The 21564-nt window shown below is 35.7% G+C and overlaps 3 protein-coding genes and 1 long non-coding RNA gene across 5 annotated transcripts in view; 1 reads left to right on the top strand and 3 right to left on the bottom strand.

Annotated features, from left to right (window-relative positions):
* Positions 1-999: 999 nt before the first annotated feature.
* LOC131553840 (uncharacterized) lies at positions 1000-3012 on the bottom strand. The gene is made up of 4 exons (XR_009274276.1): positions 2598-3012; positions 2233-2317; positions 1912-1974; positions 1000-1349 (listed from the first exon to the last, which is right to left on the bottom strand). It is a non-coding gene; the product is annotated as an uncharacterized LOC131553840 (long non-coding RNA).
* Positions 3013-6133: 3121 nt separating this feature from the next.
* nitr13 (novel immune-type receptor 13) lies at positions 6134-9425 on the top strand. 2 transcript variants are annotated; one of them, XM_058798246.1, is made up of 6 exons: positions 6134-6220; positions 6680-7027; positions 7235-7561; positions 7889-8005; positions 8248-8279; positions 9264-9425. In XM_058798246.1, exons 1-6 carry the CDS (start codon positions 6175-6177, stop codon positions 9423-9425), a joined length of 1032 nt encoding a protein of 343 aa, XP_058654229.1. In that variant the 5' UTR covers positions 6134-6174. The 2 variants fall into 2 exon arrangements, with proteins under 2 accessions (XP_058654229.1, XP_058654230.1); XM_058798247.1 differs by lacking the exon at positions 8248-8279 and having other exon boundaries at positions 9264-9396.
* A 223-nt stretch (positions 9426-9648) lies between these two features.
* On the bottom strand, positions 9649-11290 carry LOC131553522 (uncharacterized). Its single transcript, XM_058798248.1, has 5 exons — positions 11179-11290; positions 10682-11053; positions 10418-10519; positions 10100-10179; positions 9649-9785 (listed from the first exon to the last, which is right to left on the bottom strand). Exons 1-5 carry the CDS (start codon positions 11270-11272, stop codon positions 9741-9743), a joined length of 693 nt encoding a protein of 230 aa, XP_058654231.1. The 5' UTR covers positions 11273-11290; the 3' UTR covers positions 9649-9740.
* Positions 11291-15088: 3798 nt separating this feature from the next.
* Positions 15089-21564, bottom strand: part of fgfrl1b (fibroblast growth factor receptor like 1b) — a 38658-nt gene continuing 32182 nt past the window's right edge. The window contains exons 4-7 of the mRNA XM_058797062.1: positions 19001-19093; positions 18521-18799; positions 17504-17857; positions 15089-16800 (exon numbers count right to left, since the gene is read on the bottom strand). Of these exons, the coding sequence (XP_058653045.1) occupies positions 16415-16800; positions 17504-17857; positions 18521-18799; positions 19001-19093 (1112 nt within the window). The 3' untranslated portion in view covers positions 15089-16414. The remainder of the gene's footprint in view (positions 16801-17503; positions 17858-18520; positions 18800-19000; positions 19094-21564) is intronic.

Genomic DNA, 21564 nt, shown 5'->3' on the forward strand with positions numbered 1-21564 from the left:
GACAGACAACAATAAATAGGACTCACAGAACATAGATCGTGACTGACACACACAGAGAGCTTTGCTGAATGACAAAAAACTGAAGCCGGCTGCACCTCACGTGCTTTTAAGCTTCCTGGTCATGACGTCACCCGCACCTGACGTCTTGCCATCAATTGGACTGATTACACATATTATTCAGAGCTTGATATCGCTGAAAGGCGTTCCCCTTGCGTTTTCGACACAGCTCGAGTTCCTGAAGGGGAACTAGTGTTAGTTTTACAAGAAAAGCTAGCAGTTAGAGAATAAATATGCAATTGATGGAGGGTCAAATGTGTGTGTGTGTTTTTTTTTTAAATAAAAAAGAAGCCAGATAGATAAAATAAAATTAGAATAGAGAGTGCTAGAGTAAGAGGGTCAAATAAAGATGGACCCACATAGCAATTTTTTTTCTGGCCCAGCTCCGGCCCACACAATCAGCTTTTGCTTGGCCCACATACCGCAATGACTTACGGTCCTAGTGTGTACCAAGTCTGGATTCCAGACAAGGGCTACACATGGGCCAGAACTGGCCCAAGTCTCAGCCAAGTTAATTACCCATAACTGGCCCTGAATTGGGCCAGTTCTGGCCCATGTGTGGCCCTTGTCTGGAATCCAGACCTGGTACACACTAGGACCGTAAGTCATTGCGGTATGTGGGCCAAGCAAAAGCTGATTGTGTGGGCCAGAGAAAAATTGCTATGTGGGCCAGAGCTGGGCCAGAGAAAAATTGCTATGTGGGATCTGAGGTCCTGTATGACCATACCCGTATGACCATAGCTGGCCCTGTTCTGGTCCTATTCGCTGGACCAGATGGGTTCCACATGTCAGCCTCAACAAAACCATAACCAAGCCACTTGATACACACCCCTCCCAGATGAATAGTCACAACAACAACAATATTCTGAACAAATATTTAATCATGTTTAATCAGCAAACCAAGTTGAATGAATCTCACACCTAACATACAGTATTGTCAGTTCACACTTTCACAAAAACTATAAAAACTTGCTTATTTGTTTTGCTTGGTCAGTGTGTTCACCCTGTTGGTGTATGGCAGTGTGAATTGGCTTTTAGGTGCTTTGGAATACAAAACAAAAAAAACATATATTTGTTTAATGTTCACGCAATTAACACAAAATTCTTAAATAAGGTAGTTTCTCTATTTTTGCAGTATTCAAGTGTTCATGTCCCTGAATAATATCTGCATGAACCTAAGTCTGAAGAGTACACATATCTAGTAGACAGCAATCCTTGTGAGTGAGAAGTCTGGTGTGGAGGCTGGATCTGGAACCGACTTCTGTCCAGGTTATCCGTCTTCACGAACTGCCCTGAAATACAATTCAAACAAACAATGTAGTGTGAGGCTCTTACATTCACAATGCTAATTTTGGCTTTGGTGGTGAAGTGTGCAGAAAATTCTGCTGGACTGAAATTTAGTAATTGGTGAACAGTCTTCAAGAGTGCAAATAACATTTTAAGTTTTAAGTATCTTTCAGGCTCGCGTGAGGTTTCCACGAGCAACAAAGTCTGCTTGAACAAAAATTTCACTACATTTTAAGTTTAAGAAAATAATATACAGACCGTTACAGTTTGAAGTGAGGTGCATTCACAGTACTGGTTCTGTCTTACCGTTATTAATTTTAATTTCAAAGAACTTTTTTATTATCATCTGTGTCTTTTTTTGAATTATGATTGACCCCTCTGTAGGTTGTTGTGTATGAAGTGTCCTCAGAGCAGAGTTAAACAAGATGGCCTTGTAGGACATACAGGAACCCAGACAGCAACATAGTGTCGGCCGACACTGCTTGCTGTCTGGGAAATATTTGATATTTATTTGATATATTTTTTTAAATATTCGACAAACTTTAGAATGTTTGAGGTTTTACTTACTAGTCAGATGGTTCATGGCGCTTTGGAGATGTTCTACGACAGGAGATCCGCTCCGCTCCAGCTCTGCAGCACAGCCATCAGCATGGAAGAATAGGAACAATATGTCACATAGCCAACAAAATGTAGTATATAATGTCAGGATTATTAGAAATAAACAAACTACAGCAGAGGTGAAATGCAATAATAATAATATACAAAACATACAAAAAATCTTAAGATACCAGAATTCATATTTTTAGGTTTTACAGATGCATGATGATATAGTTGAAATATATTGTGAAAAATTCATATAAAGTTATTTAATAAGCTTTCTCAGATCACCTGTGTTTCCTGTATCTCTGTCAGCAGCTCTCATTACAAATTTTCTTGTAACTTCCCCTGTTTTAGGTATTTTTTTCTGACGCTCCTGAAATCACAGTACAATTTATCAATATTTGTTTGCAATGAAAGTTCAAAACGTGTTTGAAATAGTTTCAGCCCATTAGTTCATGTAAGTGACGTCACCGATTGACCCCCACAGTGCAGACTTTTAGGTTAAATTAATTAGCTTATAGTGACTTCCAGTTATCTATTGACAAAGTATCAGCAAAACATTTACAAAACTATCAAAGCCGCTCATCTACACATAAAAGGTGCTTAAAAGCTCAAACGTTCATTAATAAGAGCTTAAATGTATGTTACCTTACCTCTAATTGTTAGCCTCTATAGTTAACGGTTGTGATGCTAACGGTCTTTTTGAAGACACTAAACCACTCCTGTAAAGTAAAGATTCAACAGAAACGTGTCAGTAACATGTAAGAAAGTGTCAGGAACAGTTGTATGTATTATTTGTGTAACTTTAGGGACTAAACTTACCTGAAAGCAGTGAAAACAGCAGAAGAGACAGCCTCTTGCTTCTTGTCAGCTGAGTGAGTTGACGCCCTGTTACCATGGTAACCTCCTCCGCTTCAGTTTAAATATGATTTGAATGCTCAACGCGCGCGCTCATTGGCCGTCCACACGAACGCGGTTATTTTCAAAACAGCAGCTTTTTCTATGCGGTTTGGCCGTTCATCCTCACGCAAGCGCTGCACCAGGTCACTGAAACCGAACATTTTGAAAACTCCTGCCAGGGAGAAGATTTAAAAAAAATTCCGGTTGCAGTGTTATCATGTAACGTTAGACAGCAAAACCAGAGTTTTTGGCTTGTGACGTCGGAGCCTGCGCTGTTATCTCCGCCTACTTGAAACTTTGTCAGGCTTCTGATTGGCCAGCATGGCCTAAAACACATCAAAGTTACGCATTTACATAAATAGTACAAAAGTCAAATAAAATGTCCTGAAATTTCATCATGTATTGTTTAGTAGGCCTACATCAAACTGTAAATTGAATGAGAATATGAAAGCAGTGAATGCAAAACATTGTTTGAAGTCAGTTGTATATAAATAAAACAACAGGATATACTATTCTATAATATAACATATAATATAATATAATATAATATAATATAATATAATATAATATAATATAATATCATGTATGTATTTCAATATATTTAACAGTGTTTCACATATATGTGAATATATTACCTTACTGTATGGGAAAACATTGGGATTTTAGTCAAAAATATTTGAAATGGATTTTAAATGTGGGTCAAGATCGGCAATACTTATGTGGCCCACATATCTACATTTGACATCTGGCCCATGTCTTGTGTGCCGTCTTAAACCCGGTACCACCTCTGCCAAACTCGGGCCATGTTTGGCCCACATGCTGTATGCCAGTGCCGGATGAATGGCAGATGAATATATGAATACATATATAAAACAACAGAATATATTATTCTATAATATACTATATAATATCATATATTATATAATATCATGAGGCATGAATATAATTTTGCATACAAACACATAATAACACACAGTATGAGCTTTATGTTATGCATTTTAAAAATATATTTTAAAAATATATTTAACAGTTTCACATTTATGTGAATATATTACCTTTCTGTATGGGAAAACATTGGCATTTTACTCAAAAATATTTGAAATGGATTTTAAATGTGGGTCAAGATCGGCAATACTTATGTGGCCCATATATCTGTATTTGACATCTGGGCCAAATACTGCATTTGACATCTGGCCCATGTCTTGTGTGCCATCTTAAACCCTGTACCATCTCTGCCAAACCCGGGCCATGTTTGGCCCACATGCTGTATGCCAGTGCCGGATGAATGCCAGCTGTGCCAGATGCATGCCAAATCTGGGCCAAATTTGTTTGCTGACTGGGGAAGAGATGAGTTTTTAGCCATTTCTTGAAGATGGGTAAGGATTCCGCTGCTCGGATTGAGTTGGGCAAGTTATAAAAGAATGAATAACAGTTTCAGCATCTTTGAAATTTAGTGATTGTCGTAAACGGACAATATTGTGAAGTTGGTAAAAACAGGACTTGACAAGCTGGTTGATATGGGGTTCAAAGCATAGTGCAGAATCAAACAGTACACCAACATTACATACAGTAGGGGAAGGATGTACTATAACTCCATCGATATATAAAAAAGTCATAACCAGTCATAAATAATATATTTATCTTGTGAATGATAGGTATAATGAGGCAGGGCAAAACATTTTTGAGCAGATGTGTTAGTATTAGGTCTAACAGAGGAAGAGGAGTTAGAGTTCATAATCAGCTATTCAACCACAGATGTATTGGTGAGTGTAAAGTTAGAGAGTGGATAGGGTATCTGAGAGGCATAGGGATATGAAGGAGCAGAGGAAGAAAAAGACTGATAGATATTCCACAATAACAACAACAACAACAAAATTATCATGACAGCTTTTTCCCTCAGGCCATATTCCACCTGAACAATACAATTCTTTTCAGCACTGTTAATCTTTAAATAGCACATTTGTACAGTATGGTATTTGTTTCTCTATAATTTTTGGCACTACATAGATATTATTATTTTTTTAATTTATTGTCTATTCTCTTAAGTTTTTTAGTGTTATATTTCATTTTATTATAGGTATATCTATTATATGTTTCACCCCACTCTTCCCACCTGTTTAGGACGCATAGTATGCAAATTAATGTTATTCCGATTCTTTCCTTTTATTTTGATCATGTCCTTTCTCTCCCTTTCATATTAACTGCAAATAACCACATGTTCAGCTGTTTATGATCTTTAACAATGTTCAGAAAATCCAGTTAGATGTTCCCCTATAAAATGAAATGTACGATTAAATTTCTCCAATTCTGTCATGTTTGTAGGCCTATTCTCTTTCCTTTGTTGTGCCAAATAATACGTTTTTGTAATGCGTAGATGCCTTCCTTTTAATTCTCTGTGCCACTGTTGTTAGACAAAGATAAATATCATGAGCTGTTCCACACGCAGACCACAGAACACCATTTGTTGTGCGAAAGGGACCGTTTACATTCTGCATCCTCAGCAGGCTGTAAGCAGCTTTTTCCACACTTTCCTGTTATTTGTTCTCCCGGGTTATGAAACCTCAAATAAACGTGAACGCCGTTTTCCCTATGATGCTTAAAAAGCGGTTTACCACACATAGGCTTAAGTTTCTGTGGTAGGCCTACTATTTTCCCCACTTTGATGTCCCACCTCTTCCTGTTGTTTGTTATTTTGGCTCTATTAGGCTCCTTTGGGTCTCCACAACACTTTTTTTAATTTTTTAATTTTATTTACTAGCCTACTAGCCTTTTATTTACTATCAACCTGCAGGAATGATTTAAGAGCAGGTTGCAACACAACCCAAGCACATGCATAGAGTCCCAAACCTTCAGATAGTGACTAATGAGCTGACCCTGATAGACAAAGTGTGCTGGACTTCTTGCTTTTATTTACTCACTGAAAAGTCTTTTGCAATATTTCTTGACTCAAACGTAGTCTTGTATTATTTATTTATTTAGTAACCTCTGGCCTTGTCTTTACTAAATTTGATGCAATAATTATGTATGTATATGTATGTATGTACTTTTACGATACTTCACCTTTTCACTGATGCACTTCTTAACTTGAATAAAAGTTTGCAAATTTTATATATCAAAGTGATTTTTGGTAGCTGACATTCACAACGTTTTTTTTTTTTTTCAACATACTTAGATGCTTCTTTGAGATTATATCCTGACTGTCATACAAACAGCAGTAAAGTTTACAAGAAAAGGTTACAGGAAGTCTGTGATGTCACGAAAGGACAGAGATGTACAGTATAATCTTGCAGAAGTTTATGAAGGCAAGCCAATCATTTACGGACTGCTGAGATGATGATGGTTATGTGGATATCTATCATGCTTCTATGTGAAATGTGTAAGTGTGTAATACATATACTGTATGTAAATGCATTTCTTTAATAATTTTCTTTAATATACAAAGGTAAGTCACCTCCAGTTTTCTATAATTTCATGTTTTTTCTTTTTCTTTTTCTAAATAATCGTTTTGAACATATAATTCATATAGATTTAAAGAGGGCTGTATTTCTCTGTCTAATGCAATAGTTTTATTCAAAGAATGTGTTACCCTGAACTAAGGATTTTTTTTCATTGTTTATGAGTATTTATTTGCCTATTGAAAAAATGTTAAACATCTCATAAATTAATTATGTAAGTCATTATGGGGCTTAAAAAACTTACCTACATTTAAATTTAACATGGTACTCACAATGACAGCATTGTTTTCTGAAACATGAGCTTACTGTATAACACTGTCACATAGGTGAAATAACATTATTTTCTCACTTACTCATTTTTCCTCATTTTTCCTTTACAGACCCAACACATTCTAAGGATTTTCATCAACCAGATCCAGTGATGATGGTCTCTGTTGGGGACAATGTCACTCTGCGCTGCTTTTTTCTGATAGATCACACTGATCCAATTACTTGGTACAAGCAAACTTTTGGACACCAACCACAAGCTGTTGCGATGGTGCAGAAATTAGCCAGAATTCCTCATTTCTTCAACAACTTTGAATCCTCACGCTTTAGGATTGAGACAGACACAGAAAAATGTCATTTAAGCATTTCAAATGTTACTTCATCGGATGAAGCAGTATATTACTGTGGCTGGAGAAAGTATGAAACTCACTTTGCTGAAGGCACATATTTAGCTTTGAAAGGTTTGTGTTTTATCCTTCAGGAGTAAATTTATTGAAGATAATACTGGAAATACTATAATTCTATGATAGTATTTATATACTATAATTGTATTTGTTACATACGATTATTTGCAAAATTATAGTCCACATCAATTTAAATTCTAAAATAAGACCTTTGCTGAAGCATGTGATTTTGCATATGCATAAAATGTCTCCATGTCTGTTTAGGGTCAAAAAACAAGGTATCTGTTCTTCAGCATCCCGTATCAGAGCCTGTCCGGTCTGGAGACACAGTGACCCTGCAGTGCTCTGTGCTGTATGAACGCAGCACCACAGATATCAGGATGTTCTGGTTCAGATCTGATTCAGGAAAATCTTTTCCAGAAATCCTTTACACTTACAATCAGTCTAATCAGTGTGAGACTGATTCTACACGGAGCTGCACTTTCAAACTGTCCAAGAACATTAGCAGCCAAATGGACACGGCCACTTACTACTGCGCTGTGGTCACCTGTGGAAAAATTCTCTTTGGGAATGGGACACAAATAAATATAAGTAAGTGCCAAATTATTTTCTTCTCAGGCTTTTTAATATTTTGTAAGGAACTAAAATAAGCTTTTCATCATAAATTGTTGAGTTGCTCATTTTAAATATTTCTGTATGCGTTCTTTGATGAAGAAAACATCTTTGTTGTATAAAACAGACAAAACAGAGCCGCTCTATATGCCAATTCACTAAATATTGGAAATGTTTAAATTTGACATTTTAATTAATGTCTAATGTTGTATTCATGTAATTCTTGTGATATGTTATATTATATTTTAATATAAATCATAAATGTACATCTCTGCAATTGACACGGTACATTCACATGTCTTGCAGTAAAGCCAGTGGATCCTCTGGTGATTATCTTGAGTGTGTTATTGGGTGTTTGTATAATTGTGATCACTGCTCAAGCAGTTTTAAGTCATAAAAAGGAAAGATACTACAATAACAAAGGTGAGCATTTTGATCTAATTTGTCTCCTTATATACAGTATATAGGCTTACTTTAATGGGCTTAAATAAAAATCACTCTTTGTGGGTAATGTAAATTATATTAAAATGACTAGCAAAAAACACTTCTAGAAATTTTCCTCCTTTTTTAGTTATCTGATAAAACATTTGTATTATTATTATTATTTTTTTTACAAAGGCTTCCATTGCAACGTTATTTATTTATTTATTTATTGTTTCAACCAGAAAAAAGGCTACAAGATCATCCCTCCAGTCAGGTGTGCGTCATAAATTAATTTCAATTCAGTTTCATGTATTTTATAGATAACACAGCCCTGCATCTTGAAAAAACAAACAAACAAAAAACAAAAAAACAATCTGCTGATTTGAAAAATAACCACAAAAACTTATATTACCTAATTTGATGATTCCAAGTGTAAATATCAGTGAAAACTTTCCATCTTGTAGTTTTTTCGCCCACAAAATACGAATGGTTTTCATGACAGTATTATAAAGTATACATCAAAGAAGTGTTCAGAATGTATCATTTAATTTATAATCTGCAAAGGAGTGTTATGAAAATTATGTTCAAGTACTCATTGAATGTCAAAGAACTTTACATAAACAACATAAAAGTTTATAAATAAGCTTTTTCACAAAATTCAAATGTAACTATAATGTAAATTTTCTGTTGCTGCTTGTATGTGGTAAAAAATCCACAAATGTAGCAAAAACATTTGCATTTTCTTTTATCACTGGCCATAATTCTAATCTTAAAACCTTGAGATTAGGCATAAAATGATGTCTGCAGAATCATTCATACATGTGAAAATCGGAATTAAATTGAAAGAATTGAACAAATGTAACCTTGAATCATGTCTTTGTGACAGTTTTTCTGGTGATTAAGGGATATTACAAGACCTTTTCAAATTAGGAATGGTTGCCAAAAACAAAAATGCTATGAAATGCACATCATATTTTGTGAGAGAGTTTGATGTGCTAGAGCAAAACAGCCACTATTTTTGGAATCAGCACTCCAAAATTACTAAGAAACAAGTATTGGATTTCATTTAGCAAATATGATGCAGGGCGGTGTCATTTGCAATTTCATATTATTAAATTATTTTATTTTATTTTTAGTTCTTACTTTGTATTCTTTAAGTGTACATCTAATATTAAATTATATAAAGTATAATATGTATTTTTTTTCTTAGATTTTCTTTTAACCGCATCTTTCTGTCTTTCATGTGTTACTCTCACAGGACCATGATTCAGTGGAGGTGAGTTATGCTGCTTTGCATTTTAAGGAGGGAAAAAACAGAAGAGTGCGAAGGAAGGGGGAAACACCTCAAGACAGTGTGTACAGCCAAATCAACAACCCCCATGAGACTGACCATAGCGTAGCTGAGTACAGAAGTGTATAGAATAAGACAGCAAATTTAACTTGTGATTTATTTACTAACTAGCTGTGTCTTTCTGCAAATTCCATTATTGCATCTAATTTTCTAATAAAATTGTGTACATACAACATATTTGAATTCACACACAGTTGTGATTACATTTTTTATTAACCCCCACAAAATTCATTTTGCAATCCCAAAAAACAAACAATGTTGAATTATATATGTTATACATATGCAAATGTTATATTAAATAAATATGGCAAATTTTTCCTCTTTTTTTTGACCAAGATGTTTCATTCTCAAATGATCCTCATTTTATTGGGCATCATTGTCTCTTCAAGCTTCTTGATCTTGATTAGCATCAGAACTAGATGTGTGACTCTGTTAAAAAAATATTAAAATAAATTCAAATAAATACAGAAAAAAAGAAGAAGAGGTTAGTGCAAAACCAGAATATATAGGCCACAATCTTAGATTTTCATCTGTTAAAATGAAAGCTCTCAGTTTGGTGTGATGTTAATGAATTTTAAAAATACAGAAGTACGTGTAAGCATCAGTTTGTGGATTTTTATGACTGGTTTAGATGACAAGCTCCTCTGAAACATTTGTTCCTAGCAATTGGAAAACTTTGTATTTATAAAATATCTTCTGACTTCACAAACGGAAATTTGGAAAACACAAAACATTTAATTTACCTTTGCATCAGACATTTGAATATGGACAGGTATGTGTCCTCTATGACACTGACTGGGGATGGAAGAAACTGGAGATAAAGCTATAAAAAAGATAAATTACAGTTATTTTGAAAGGTCATTACTTGCAAATATAAGGTTTACTGTATGATGTTGTTGACATAAACAGTGGTTTTATACCTATTCTTATCAAATGACATTACTCTTTCTACAATGTTGGTCAATTTACAGATACATCATTTGAGGTTATAGGAGTGCAGAAGAGTATTAAAAAGATATAGATTATATGTAACGCATAATATAAAATATAGCAAAACAGACCGTTTTGTTGTTTAATCGTGATGCACAGACATATGATCCACACTGCACATATTCCAATAATGTTGCACTGAAAGATAACGACTGCAATAAGATCATCTCTTTCTGTTGGATTTAAAGTTGAAAAACAAACAGAACAGTGCAATTAATATGAATTTAATGACTTAAAATCACTCTTACATGTACACTGAAGAACTTAAGACACACAAATATATCTGATTTAGTTTTGATGTGATTTAGTTTTCAGCTCATAAAACAAGAACTCACCTGTAGAGTTAAAAGATGATACATTTAATGACAAAAATACTCCATTTCCAAACTCAATATCAAAGAAAATCTCCACTCCACAGTAATAGACCGCCTCGTCCCAGTGACTAATGTTAATGATACTAAGAGAAAGACTATTTTTTGACCTGATGATATTGAAGCGCGTGTTCATATATCCTTTATGAAAGATGGGATCAGCAACTGCTCCAGCTTTAACTACAGCACAAGGCTGCTGGCCCTTGATTTGCTTGTACCAAAACATGTCATACATGCTGTAGTTTTCTGTGAAAAAGCACTGCAGAGTCACGTTGGCACCAGGGTCAACTAGGATAAGAGAGTCAGGCTGATGAAGAACCGTGCCGTGAGTAAAATCTGAAATAAAGCAACAAGAGCATTCACACCAGGTTTAAAAAACAAGCCACTGACTTAAAATACATAATGTTTTCTATTGCTGCTGTCTAAATAAAATATTTTTTGCAGGCTAAAATGTCACTTACCTATATTAAGATAAAGTACCACAAACGCCTGGATAATCTTGACAAGCATCATTTGTAGCATGATAATAGATTTGAGACATACAGCACAACACATGCATTTGCTGCTGTTGGCTTCCTGTTCTTTCTGTAACAGACATTTTACCAGACATTGGGCATTAGTCAAGGTGTGATGGAGGTGTTAAAGCGAAACCACAAGTTTCCATTCTACGTTCATCTATGCTCCTGTTGCTATTTTGTCTTTAAATCTAAATTTAAATCTGTTCTCTAAAATCTAAAATGAGAACGGTACAGCAGTAGAAAAATGTAATGTACTAATAAGGTTTCTTTACCATCCAGCCTGGGACTGCATATGAATTTAATCTATTCATTTAAAGTTAAAGTGAGCCCAGTTGCCTCATTGAGAAGAAACAAAGGCTGACAAACCATTGCCACATATTAAAACCTTTCTTTGAATTAAAAACTGTTGCATGTGTTGTAGGTCTTGATGAAAAGCGTTTTTTTCTGTTACTGTTGTGTGTGCACACATCACAGGCCGTCCATAAGTAAAAAGTAAAAGTAACACTGTAAGACTAGGGTGGCCTTTCGTCTCGACTGGTTTTATTCTGGCCTGCTGGTAATGCATACGCTAACACTGTCTGTCATGTCTGGGGCGGCTCTGGGGTCAAGCATGCAAATCCTGAGTCATCCAGCAGATTCAAAGCCCACCGTCATGAGAGGAGCCGCCATCTGAGAGCTTCAGGAGGCTGTGATGCTCATCTGATGTGGGAGATCTTTGTTCACTGACAAAATAATTTCAGAATTCATCTGACAATGCTCAGGAGACTTGATCAAGGACAGAAAGTGTTAAATGCAGTTTAGTAGCTATCACCATCTCTTTACGACTTTGCCCATCCAATCTCTAGTGTAATACTTTTAAAAATCACAATCATATTGTGCTCATTATATTCAATTTAATTCAAATATAGTCAAATCGTTTTTTCAACCATTTTAAATTTAGTGAGTTCTGCTGCCCTCATAAGGTGAGCTCTGAGAGTGCAGGTAACGACAAACCTTGTGCTGTTAACCATTTATTGTCACCAAACATGAGCATTTCAGACACAACACATAACAGCTTTAAACAGACCTGTTTAATTGTAAATTTACAACATCAGTACGTTAAATTCTGCATTGGCCTGGATGAAATCAAATTTTTCAAAGAAAAAGCAACAAACAAAAAAAACTAAACAAACCTACATCATGTTAAAGCCTACTTCACACAAAGGCTAAATCAATAGTAAAATGCTTCTGCTATATTTTGAACTGTTAACAGCAACCAGTTTCTTTGAAGTACATGCTTCTCATGTAACCGCACAGAAATGTGTTAATTGCTAATTTGCATTTAACCAGAAGATACAGATACCAACCGATAACCAACAGTGAACTCAGATGTAAAGAGCACCACTAATTGCACTACTATGCAATTAATTAACAACCAAAAACTACTATCTTTATCCATTCAAAACTGGTAAACTGTGAGTGAGGTGGTTATACAATAAACAGTCCAATAGACTTCAGCTCTTTGACTCGTGCTGGAAGCTCACGAGCATTTTTAATTAAAAAAAAAAAATTTCAGCAAACTACTAAACTTTAAAATATTCAGAAAAATATATATTACAGACAGAGTAAATGAAAATTAAAACAAAAATACAAAACAACAGAGAGAGAGGGGAAAAAAACCGAATATATGACCGATTTCAGCATATGTTTTTGATGAGGTCTCTTCTTTTTTAGTGTTTCACAGCAGAATACACACACTCAGTGGGGTTCACTTCTAATTGTTCCTCACACTCTCTTTTGTCGTTGGAAACACTCAGTGCAGAGTATTGTGTGTCGTCTGGAACCTACAAGTAAACACAGTATATCTCTCAGTAGATCTTATTATGGATATAATAATTACATTATGTTTTTTTATGAAAGATCTTAAATGAAAATTGTACATAATAATAATGTTTGCATGTGCTAAAATTGCACCTGGTCATATGATTGCTCAGGCTCAGTTGCTGTTCCACGACTACACCAGACAGCAATATAATTATCTAAAAAAAAGCATATGAAAATTAATGCTAATTTTATTGTATTGTAACTATGACATTTACTTTGTAGTGGTAATAAGAGTGGTAATAAAAGCTACATACTGTAAAAGTTCTGGCATGAGTCTCTATATCTTGTCATGCAGATGAAGTAGACATTTACAGCGATAGAAAGCAGTAATGCCTCACAGAGAATTACGATGATAGGAATGTAAATGTTTCCATTGCAATAACCTGAGACATTTAAAACATGCGATTGAAATGATGAAACTAGCTTCATACACACAAAGTAATCTTATTACATAGAATGTTATTTCAAAGAAAGATGGAAAACTGCTTGAGATAATAAAACGGTTTCAAATAAAACACATCCCAGCAGCTGAAACACAACAGGTTTGTCAAGATAGATAGATGCATTTTTTATCTAAATATAAATATATATATATATATATATATATATAATGCATAGTGCTTATATATCACAAATATTTCGTTGCATCTAGAATTATTTTTCCTTACCCGAGTTGTTGTTCTCAGAGCCTGAAAAGAACATATACTGGCTTTACAAGGAAGTGATTTCTCATGCTGAAAAATGTTTCAGTCAAACCGTAACAATATAAGCATTATGTTCTAAATGTACAATATTCAATAACTAAATTGCTAAACTCTGTTTGTTTTCCTTTTGATCTAAAGCATTATAAGATGATACTTACAACAAACAACCCTCAAAAGCAGAAGAACATAGAAAAGTCTCATTTTAAAGATGCGTCAATGTCCAAATGTAAGCTAAAACTTGAAGCCCTTCCTTTTCCGTTTAGATGAAAAGTTTCATAGCATCACATGACTATTAGATGTATCAGAGTAAAATAATTATTTCCGCAAATCTAATAATAATAATACCATTTTTTTTTTTTTGTATGACACCAATAACACGCTACTGCTCAATAACCTTAAAGTTCTGCAAATGTTTTCAATGGTCACTTTGTCAAAAGACAGATCAAAACCACAAAAAGGAGGAGTGTTCTTTATGATAACTTACTGAGTCTTAGTACGAAGGGCATTTTATTTTTAGATGAACAAAAGTATGATATGCATCTGCTGCATGGTCAAAACTATGTAGTACAGCACAAAAAGACCACAAACACAAAATATAAATAGAAACTATAAGACTCAATATAGCTTCCTGTAAATAGTCTCAGATGTTTTCTGTTTAATCTTATACTAACATTGGTTAGTATGAGTATGATGCAAATCAGTACTTTTAACACTAATAATTTGAAACATTATATATTACATAGAGTATATGTTTAAGCCAATCCAAACCATATTTTTAGCACTTCATTTTAAGAGTATGTAGACAAAATATTGTGGTGTGGTTGCTAAACCACTGAGAAAAACCCACTATATTCACAAAGACACAGAAAAAAATGATCAGCTGTTCCTGTTGCATGCATGCTTTTAAGATGAAAAGCTTAAAAAACATGCAAGATCTTGATCTCTCTACACACACACACACACACACACACACACACACACACACTTGGAAGAAATTAAGAGTAGTAAACTTTAGTTAACCTTGAAATTATCACATTAAATATGCCTATAGCTTTACATATCAACTTGAAATTTAATTGATTTTATTTCTGAGCTTATAAAACACTTTTGGTGAAGTATTACTAAAAGGTAAAGGTATTAAGTAAAAGTACTAAAAGGCACTATTATTGCACATTGAGTGGTAACGCTACTTATAGCCTCTAGATGGCAGCCTAGCCTGTTCTTATCCATATCACCATACAATTGGTTTGGCAGGTACCGACAGTCCCTCAATTCACACAATCAATCCATTACATTTAAACAGTCTAACCCCTTCTCTTTTTTCTTGTAAAAGTTCAAATGTCCAGTGCTCAGTCAGCGCTCACCTCTGGGGCGTTTGGTGTTGCCAGAGAGTTTTTCTCGCTTTTGTCATCCACAGGGAACACAGAGGAAACAGCCTTAAGAACTGTAGCCCCCTCTTTGTAACCCTATCCGAATATTAATACCCATCAAATCCTGCTGGGAATATTTCCCTCCTTTCCTGGTGTCGAAAAGAATAACTTGATTTTCTCATTGCATTCCTCAGCCTGTTGAACTAACAGTGGTCTGAGGCCGTGTTAGGGAGGGTGAGGAGAGTCAACAGCCACTGCGGTGGCATCCAACGCTCAATTCCCACTGAAAATACGCAAGCTTTTGGGGGTCAAACTGTAAACGTAAAATAGAAAATTATTTATTTCTTACAAAAATATCATTAAAACACACTTACATGAGCACCAAAGTAAAAATCGCAGCATGCAGTATCTCAGATAAACATGTTGTCACATTTATAGATTTTAAATAGATTTGTATATCGGCTCACAAGGGGTTTCTAAAGACCCTGCTGACTAGCTTTTGGTGGAGTCTTAAAATATATTATCATCAAACAGCAATGCCATGTTTACAGCTCATCTGTAAGTTGAAATGATACACAATGAATTTGAAATAAAATAGCTTCCTCAACTGTAATTAGCAAACAGTGAGACTGAATTGACAAAGAGAGATCGTACATTACGTAATACTGCAGTCATCAGAAAGTTGAGCTGAATACATACACACAAAGTACCTTTTAATGGTAATACAACAGAAGCCCTTACCCCCTTTCCATTTACTCATCCATCTCTTTTCCCTGACATTTCCTTGCATAATTTCTTCACAATATATTGTTGCAAAACAAAAACAAACAAGAAAAAGAAAAAACACCACATCTTTGCTAATTTACTGACAGAACACATTGTAAACAGGGCCACCAGTATGATTAACGCAGATCATCACAGTTTCTCCAAATATAAAATATCTCCACTCTACTTCCTGTGTAATGCTTGGCTTTTGAATAGCAAAAAGGTCCAAGTATTGTTCTTGGATTGTTAGCACTTGCTCGGGTTGCTTTGATTCAGTGTTATTTGATTTTGAACTCCGAAGAACCTAAAGGAAAACTGAGGTCCACTGCAGCTCTACTGAGTGTGAGACATTTTCCTTGACCTGAGACATTTCAAGGTAAATGGGCTCCATCAGAACAGTACGGTTGTGGTCCTCGAGTGGTGGCCCTTAGCTCATGAGAACAGAGGCAGCAGCATGGGTTACCTGATGGTAACCTGTTAACACTGGTAATGGAAATGCTGGTGTATTTTCCCCTCCATGTGTGCATGGGAGTGTGTGTGGGTGTGAGTGTGCATGTCTGTGTAGACCTTGGTATAAATCTTTGGCGGACCGCTGAGAGCTGGGGGCCCCATTCCCATTAGTCTCTGGTTGGGCAGGTCAGGGTTGATGCCGCTGGCCGTGCTGGGCTCCTTGTCTGGAATGTGGTGGTCTCGATAGGCTGTCGGTCGGGGAGGCAAAGCGCTCTGGCGTCTGCGGCTGTGGCACAACCAGAGCACGATGGCTCCTACGATGAGCAGGGCAGCAGCTGGGATCCCAATGATCAGCGGCCAGGGAAGACCAGGGCTAATGTGACGGGGAATGACGTCCTTATCCACCTTGGGATCTGTAAACAGAGGCATTTATTCACTGCTACACTGAAAAAAAAAATCTGGTAAAAAATGCCAGCTTTGTTTGCTATAACTTTACCAGAAAAATATGGTAGCAACGTTTTAGGTTTTACAAATTAAACTTTAAAATAGAGTAAAAAAAAAAACAATTATCCATCTATCTATCTATATCTATCTATATAACATAATATATTCTGTGACAGCTTTTCTACCTTTTTCCTTTAGAGTGATGGCACATAGTGTCATACAAAAGCATGCCACTAAAATAATCTAATAATCATTTATTTAACAACTTAATAGGAAAAAAACAAAAACAAAGAAGAAACAGACTTCCATCAAATGTGAAGTGTCACACATTCCAGGAATTTCAGGAATGTTAATTTAAATGCATCATTCATTCATTCATTCATTAATTTACCTTTTTTTAAAACTGTAAATTAAAAGATGACTTGCTGTTTTTCAATTCTAAAAAATAGATTTAACAATATTTCACTGTAAAATACATGAAAAGTTAGTCCTTCACAGTATATAGTAAGGGAATTTACAGTGAACCAATTAATAGTTTTTTTTACCATATATACATATATATATATATATATATTTTTTTACAGTATTTTATCGTGAATATTATGATCATTTTACAGTAAATATCAATACTGTAAATCCACCAAGATCTGAGGGAGAATTCCAAGAGCTGACCTGAGAGAACGGTGAGGTAGGCGCTGCGAAAGCTGTAGCCCATGGTATTCGCTCCTAGACAGATGTACATTCCAGCATCTTCGTCGCGTGCCTTGACGATGGCCAGCTTGTTGAGGTAGGAACCGTCAGGTCTGGACCACACGTCCCCAGTGGGCAGCACCACGAAGTGCTGGCCTCCTACCTCCAGCGTGGAGTTATAACGCCCCTCTGTGCCTGGGTCGACTCTCTTTAGCCACTGTATCACAGGCTTTACATCACTGTGGACTTTACATTGGAAAGAAGCTGTTCCACCAAACTCCACAGTCGTGTTAACAGGATGGGTACCTGTCAGAATGGGTTTGGAGTTTGTACGCTCTGTGGAGAAAACAGACTGAAACTTAAAAGCAGTCTGAATATTTTGTCTAAACTAACATGAGATTACTTATGCACTTCACATTTGTAACTGATTATGGTGTAATGGTCAATAGAAACAGTGGTTGGAACCATGGCATACTGAATACGTATTGAGTTGAGGTGCTAATGCATAACATAAGTCTGGCCCGCAACATTTCCTGATGCATTTCTTCATATTCTACTCATCCTTTTCTGTCATCTTCAAAACTATCCATATCAATAAGCATAGCAAAACATTTTAGAATGTGAAATATATTTGTATAAGATTTAAAATATTTATTTATATTTTATTCAATATAATTGATTATATTTATAATTCTTATATATAATATATATATATATATATATATATATATATATACACACTGTATATATAAAATTAAATATAATCAAATGTATTTTATATACAATTAAAAATTCTGAACTTGAAATGCTAAGAAATGTGTTTCGTGTTTCATTTTCAGGAACAATATTTCACAAGAAAAATTATATATATTATTTAAGACGTAAAAAATCATGAATATCTTTGCATTGGATAACAAAATATCAAAATTATTATAAAATATTAATATTATTATTAAAAATATATATCGCTAAACATCTATCTTTGGGTTACAAACTCACCAATTACATCCACTTTATAGGTGGCATTGATATGGCCAGCTGCATTGGAGACGTGACAGGTATATTTGGCACTGTCCTGAGGCTGCAGGTTCTTCAGAGTCAGTGTCCACTGTGGCCGTTTACTCTGGTGAGGGTTGGGCAGCTGGCTCTGGTCTTTCCACCATGTAATGACCGGTGTTGGATTGCCACTGGCCAGACACTTGAGACGCACCGAGCTGCCGACAGGCTGCTCAAGCACACGCCTGCGCATCTTTGTGGGCTGAGTAAAGCGTGGCTTCACTGTGGAGGAAATAAAACATTTACAGCATGAGGTTACGGCTGGATGACAAAACATATTCTGTTAGGTAGTCACACAACAGTGATGAAATGTACTGTCTTAAGCTCATTAAGGACGCGGGCACAGACACAGCCCATACTGATGACCTCATGCGTTGAGTAACGTGCAGTGAAAGATGAGGAGGGTGTGTATCAGATACTTACCCCATGGCTCTCCGGTAGGGTCCTGTAGGGTAAGATCTGCGTTAGGTTCTGCTGCGTCTGGCGGAGGCTGGTTCTGAGTCACAGCTGCATCATCTGCAAGACATGATCCAAAAAGTAATGAATCATGAGAAACATTTGCCGTTATGATATTCATCATGCTTCAACATATGCAGATTCAAATAATCAATAGGAATTGTAGAGGAAATTGTACATTGTGCATTTCTTCCTAACTGTAACATTAAAATATACAATGGCTTTTTAAGTATTTAGAAAATTAAACCTAATATAAAAAATGCATGAATATCTTTGCATGAGGTAACTAAATATCAAACAAAGTGGTGAACTGTGGTGAACTGATTTTACATAATCATTGAAAAAAATAAAATAAAAAATAATGTAAAGATGCAAAAATGCAGTATTGTTTGCAGTTATTATTCTTAATGCTGAAAACCTTTAATACTAACATGTAAAAATATAAAGGCTTGCTGACAAATGATTTCAGGCAAATCTCTGCTACTCAGGGAGCAATTTAAATGTCAGCTCGTTTCAGTGTTAATGGATAAATTCAATATGAAAATGTTTCATTTTTTAAAGCATAAGTGAAACCACTGAAACTTGTTTAAGCACCCCAGTCTAACTCGTCAATTCAAAAATCCTCATGATCTCAGGCATACTTTAAAGGATAGTTTAGATATTGGTCCATAAATCAGCGGTCAGATGTTTCTCTAGCAATATGAGCTCTTTCATCTTCATACCCACTATTAATGCCTGCAAATGGTGTCATGTAAATCATGTTGAATGAGCGGGTCAGTGCAAAGGCCAACACTTGGTGAGATTTATTTGTAGTGCTTTGAGAGCCAACAGAACCCCTCTGTGCCGAAAAACGAGTGATTTCACTTGGAGATCAGTGGACTGTGAGGTGTGTGAAGGATTTTGTGTTTTGTTTCGGAACCAGTGACGTTTCAGAACTCCATGGGAACGATAACCAGGCCGAACTGATGTATTATTTTAGAGGGGTTTGTGCGCTGGGGTTGAACAAACACTGCTATATTGTTTCTTCTCTCCGGTTTCCACACTGTTTAAGACACAACACCCTGTTGACTTAACCCTGGACAGGAAACCAATTAACTGACTTTAACCTAAACTGTGCAGACAGAGCTGAGAGCCCTGCTTTGTTTGGGATGAATTTCTCTGGCTTGGCTCACAGGAATGCACAGAGAACCCTCTCACTTCCCTGAATCCACAGCAGACGAATCGTCGACATACACAAGTGTGTACATGAACCCAGCACAACATCTTTATGTACACAACATTACTTATTCTGAGCAATCCCAAATCAACAAGCCATGAATCAACACTAGCAACAAATGGTTCTCACATGGGTAGGTGATGAAACTACTTAATAAAATGCTTTATGAATACTTTCCATAATTCGGTTCAGCCAGTGTCATCAGTGCTTGGTACAGCTAGTTCTTCACTTAGGAAGAAAAAGTGAAACCAAACATTATATAAGGTTGCTGTTCCCCCTTAAATGAAGCAGAGTTTAAAGCCTACAGCAGTGCCACTATAGGTGCGTTTACATGTACACTTTTTTGTCATTCCGATTAAAATCATTCCGATTGAAAGATTCGATGAACTGTTTACATGAGACGTTATCTAATCCGATATGGTGTTTACATGTGCCTGTGCTTTCGATTTTAGGATATGCTAATAGCCTACAGTGACAACAAAAACAAGTCACCAGAGGAAAAAACGCCCATATTTACGTTAATATTTTTAATATCTGTTTGCACTTGCTTAGAATAAACGGTTAATATTTGAATCCCTTGAGTTCATTCGAGCGCTCAGTCATATGGCCAGAACGCGATCATAGAAATCATACGCCCCTCTGTAATGCAGCTGAGATTAATTGTACTCTGATACTACAAAGTTGTACTGTACTTAAATGGAACACACGATTTCTTACGAAGAGTTGCTGAACAATGAATCAAAGGAGCATTGCTTTATCACAATCGTGTTTCGTACAACATTCATGGCGCGAGCACGTATAAATTCAAGCAGATCGGAAATTATGAATCTGTCATCTATACAAAGACAAATGACAAAGGCAAATTTTGGTCAAGTTGTTTATTTTCATTGAGCTACTTTCACTATCATCACTGTGTTGTTTCTAAGCTGAAAAACAGAAAATTGCGCTTCATTTCAGATCTGTTTTTCACTCCGGACATGAGAGCAGATAGTTCGTCACACAGCAAGCGTTCTCCTTTCTAATGTGTTTTTAACTGTATAATGGAAATTTTACCTTTATACCTCCACTATTAACCAGTCTCTACTGTAGTGTCGGTGTCCCCAAATCACAGAATGTACCGTTGCCGACATCATCACGTTCACGTTCTGACGACCCGACCTCTGGACGTGATGACGTAGACGCAAAGTAATCGGTTTAAAGTGTTTACATGGCAGGATTTTAATTTTGTTCGGTTTATAGAAAGGTTTATCCCACCCCTCTCAAACCGATTACAATTTCATTCGGTTTGGGCATTTTTATTCCGATTGAGGTGTTT

This window comes from Onychostoma macrolepis, chromosome 14 (genome assembly GCF_012432095.1).
Source record: "Onychostoma macrolepis isolate SWU-2019 chromosome 14, ASM1243209v1, whole genome shotgun sequence".
In the NCBI taxonomy this organism is placed as follows: Eukaryota; Metazoa; Chordata; class Actinopteri; order Cypriniformes; family Cyprinidae; genus Onychostoma; species Onychostoma macrolepis.

What these genes read in the sequence shown, in the direction of transcription:
- LOC131553522 (XM_058798248.1), bottom strand. Translation starts at nt 11,272, where the DNA reads ATGTGTTGTGCTGTATGTCTCAAATCTATTATCATGCTACAAATGATG. An exon ending in GGTACTTTATCTTAATATAG is followed by an intron (nt 11,054 to 11,178) that starts GTAAGTGACATT and finishes GCTTTATTTCAG; the next exon opens with ATTTTACTCACGGCACGGTT. An exon ending in TTCAAATGTCTGATGCAAAG is followed by an intron (nt 9,786 to 10,099) that starts GTAAATTAAATG and finishes TTTTTTTAACAG; the next exon opens with AGTCACACATCTAGTTCTGA.
- nitr13 (XM_058798246.1), top strand. Translation starts at nt 6,175, where the DNA reads ATGATGATGGTTATGTGGATATCTATCATGCTTCTATGTGAAATGT. An exon ending in CACATATTTAGCTTTGAAAG is followed by an intron (nt 7,028 to 7,234) that starts GTTTGTGTTTTA and finishes ATGTCTGTTTAG; the next exon opens with GGTCAAAAAACAAGGTATCT. An exon ending in AAGATACTACAATAACAAAG is followed by an intron (nt 8,006 to 8,247) that starts GTGAGCATTTTG and finishes TGTTTCAACCAG; the next exon opens with AAAAAAGGCTACAAGATCAT.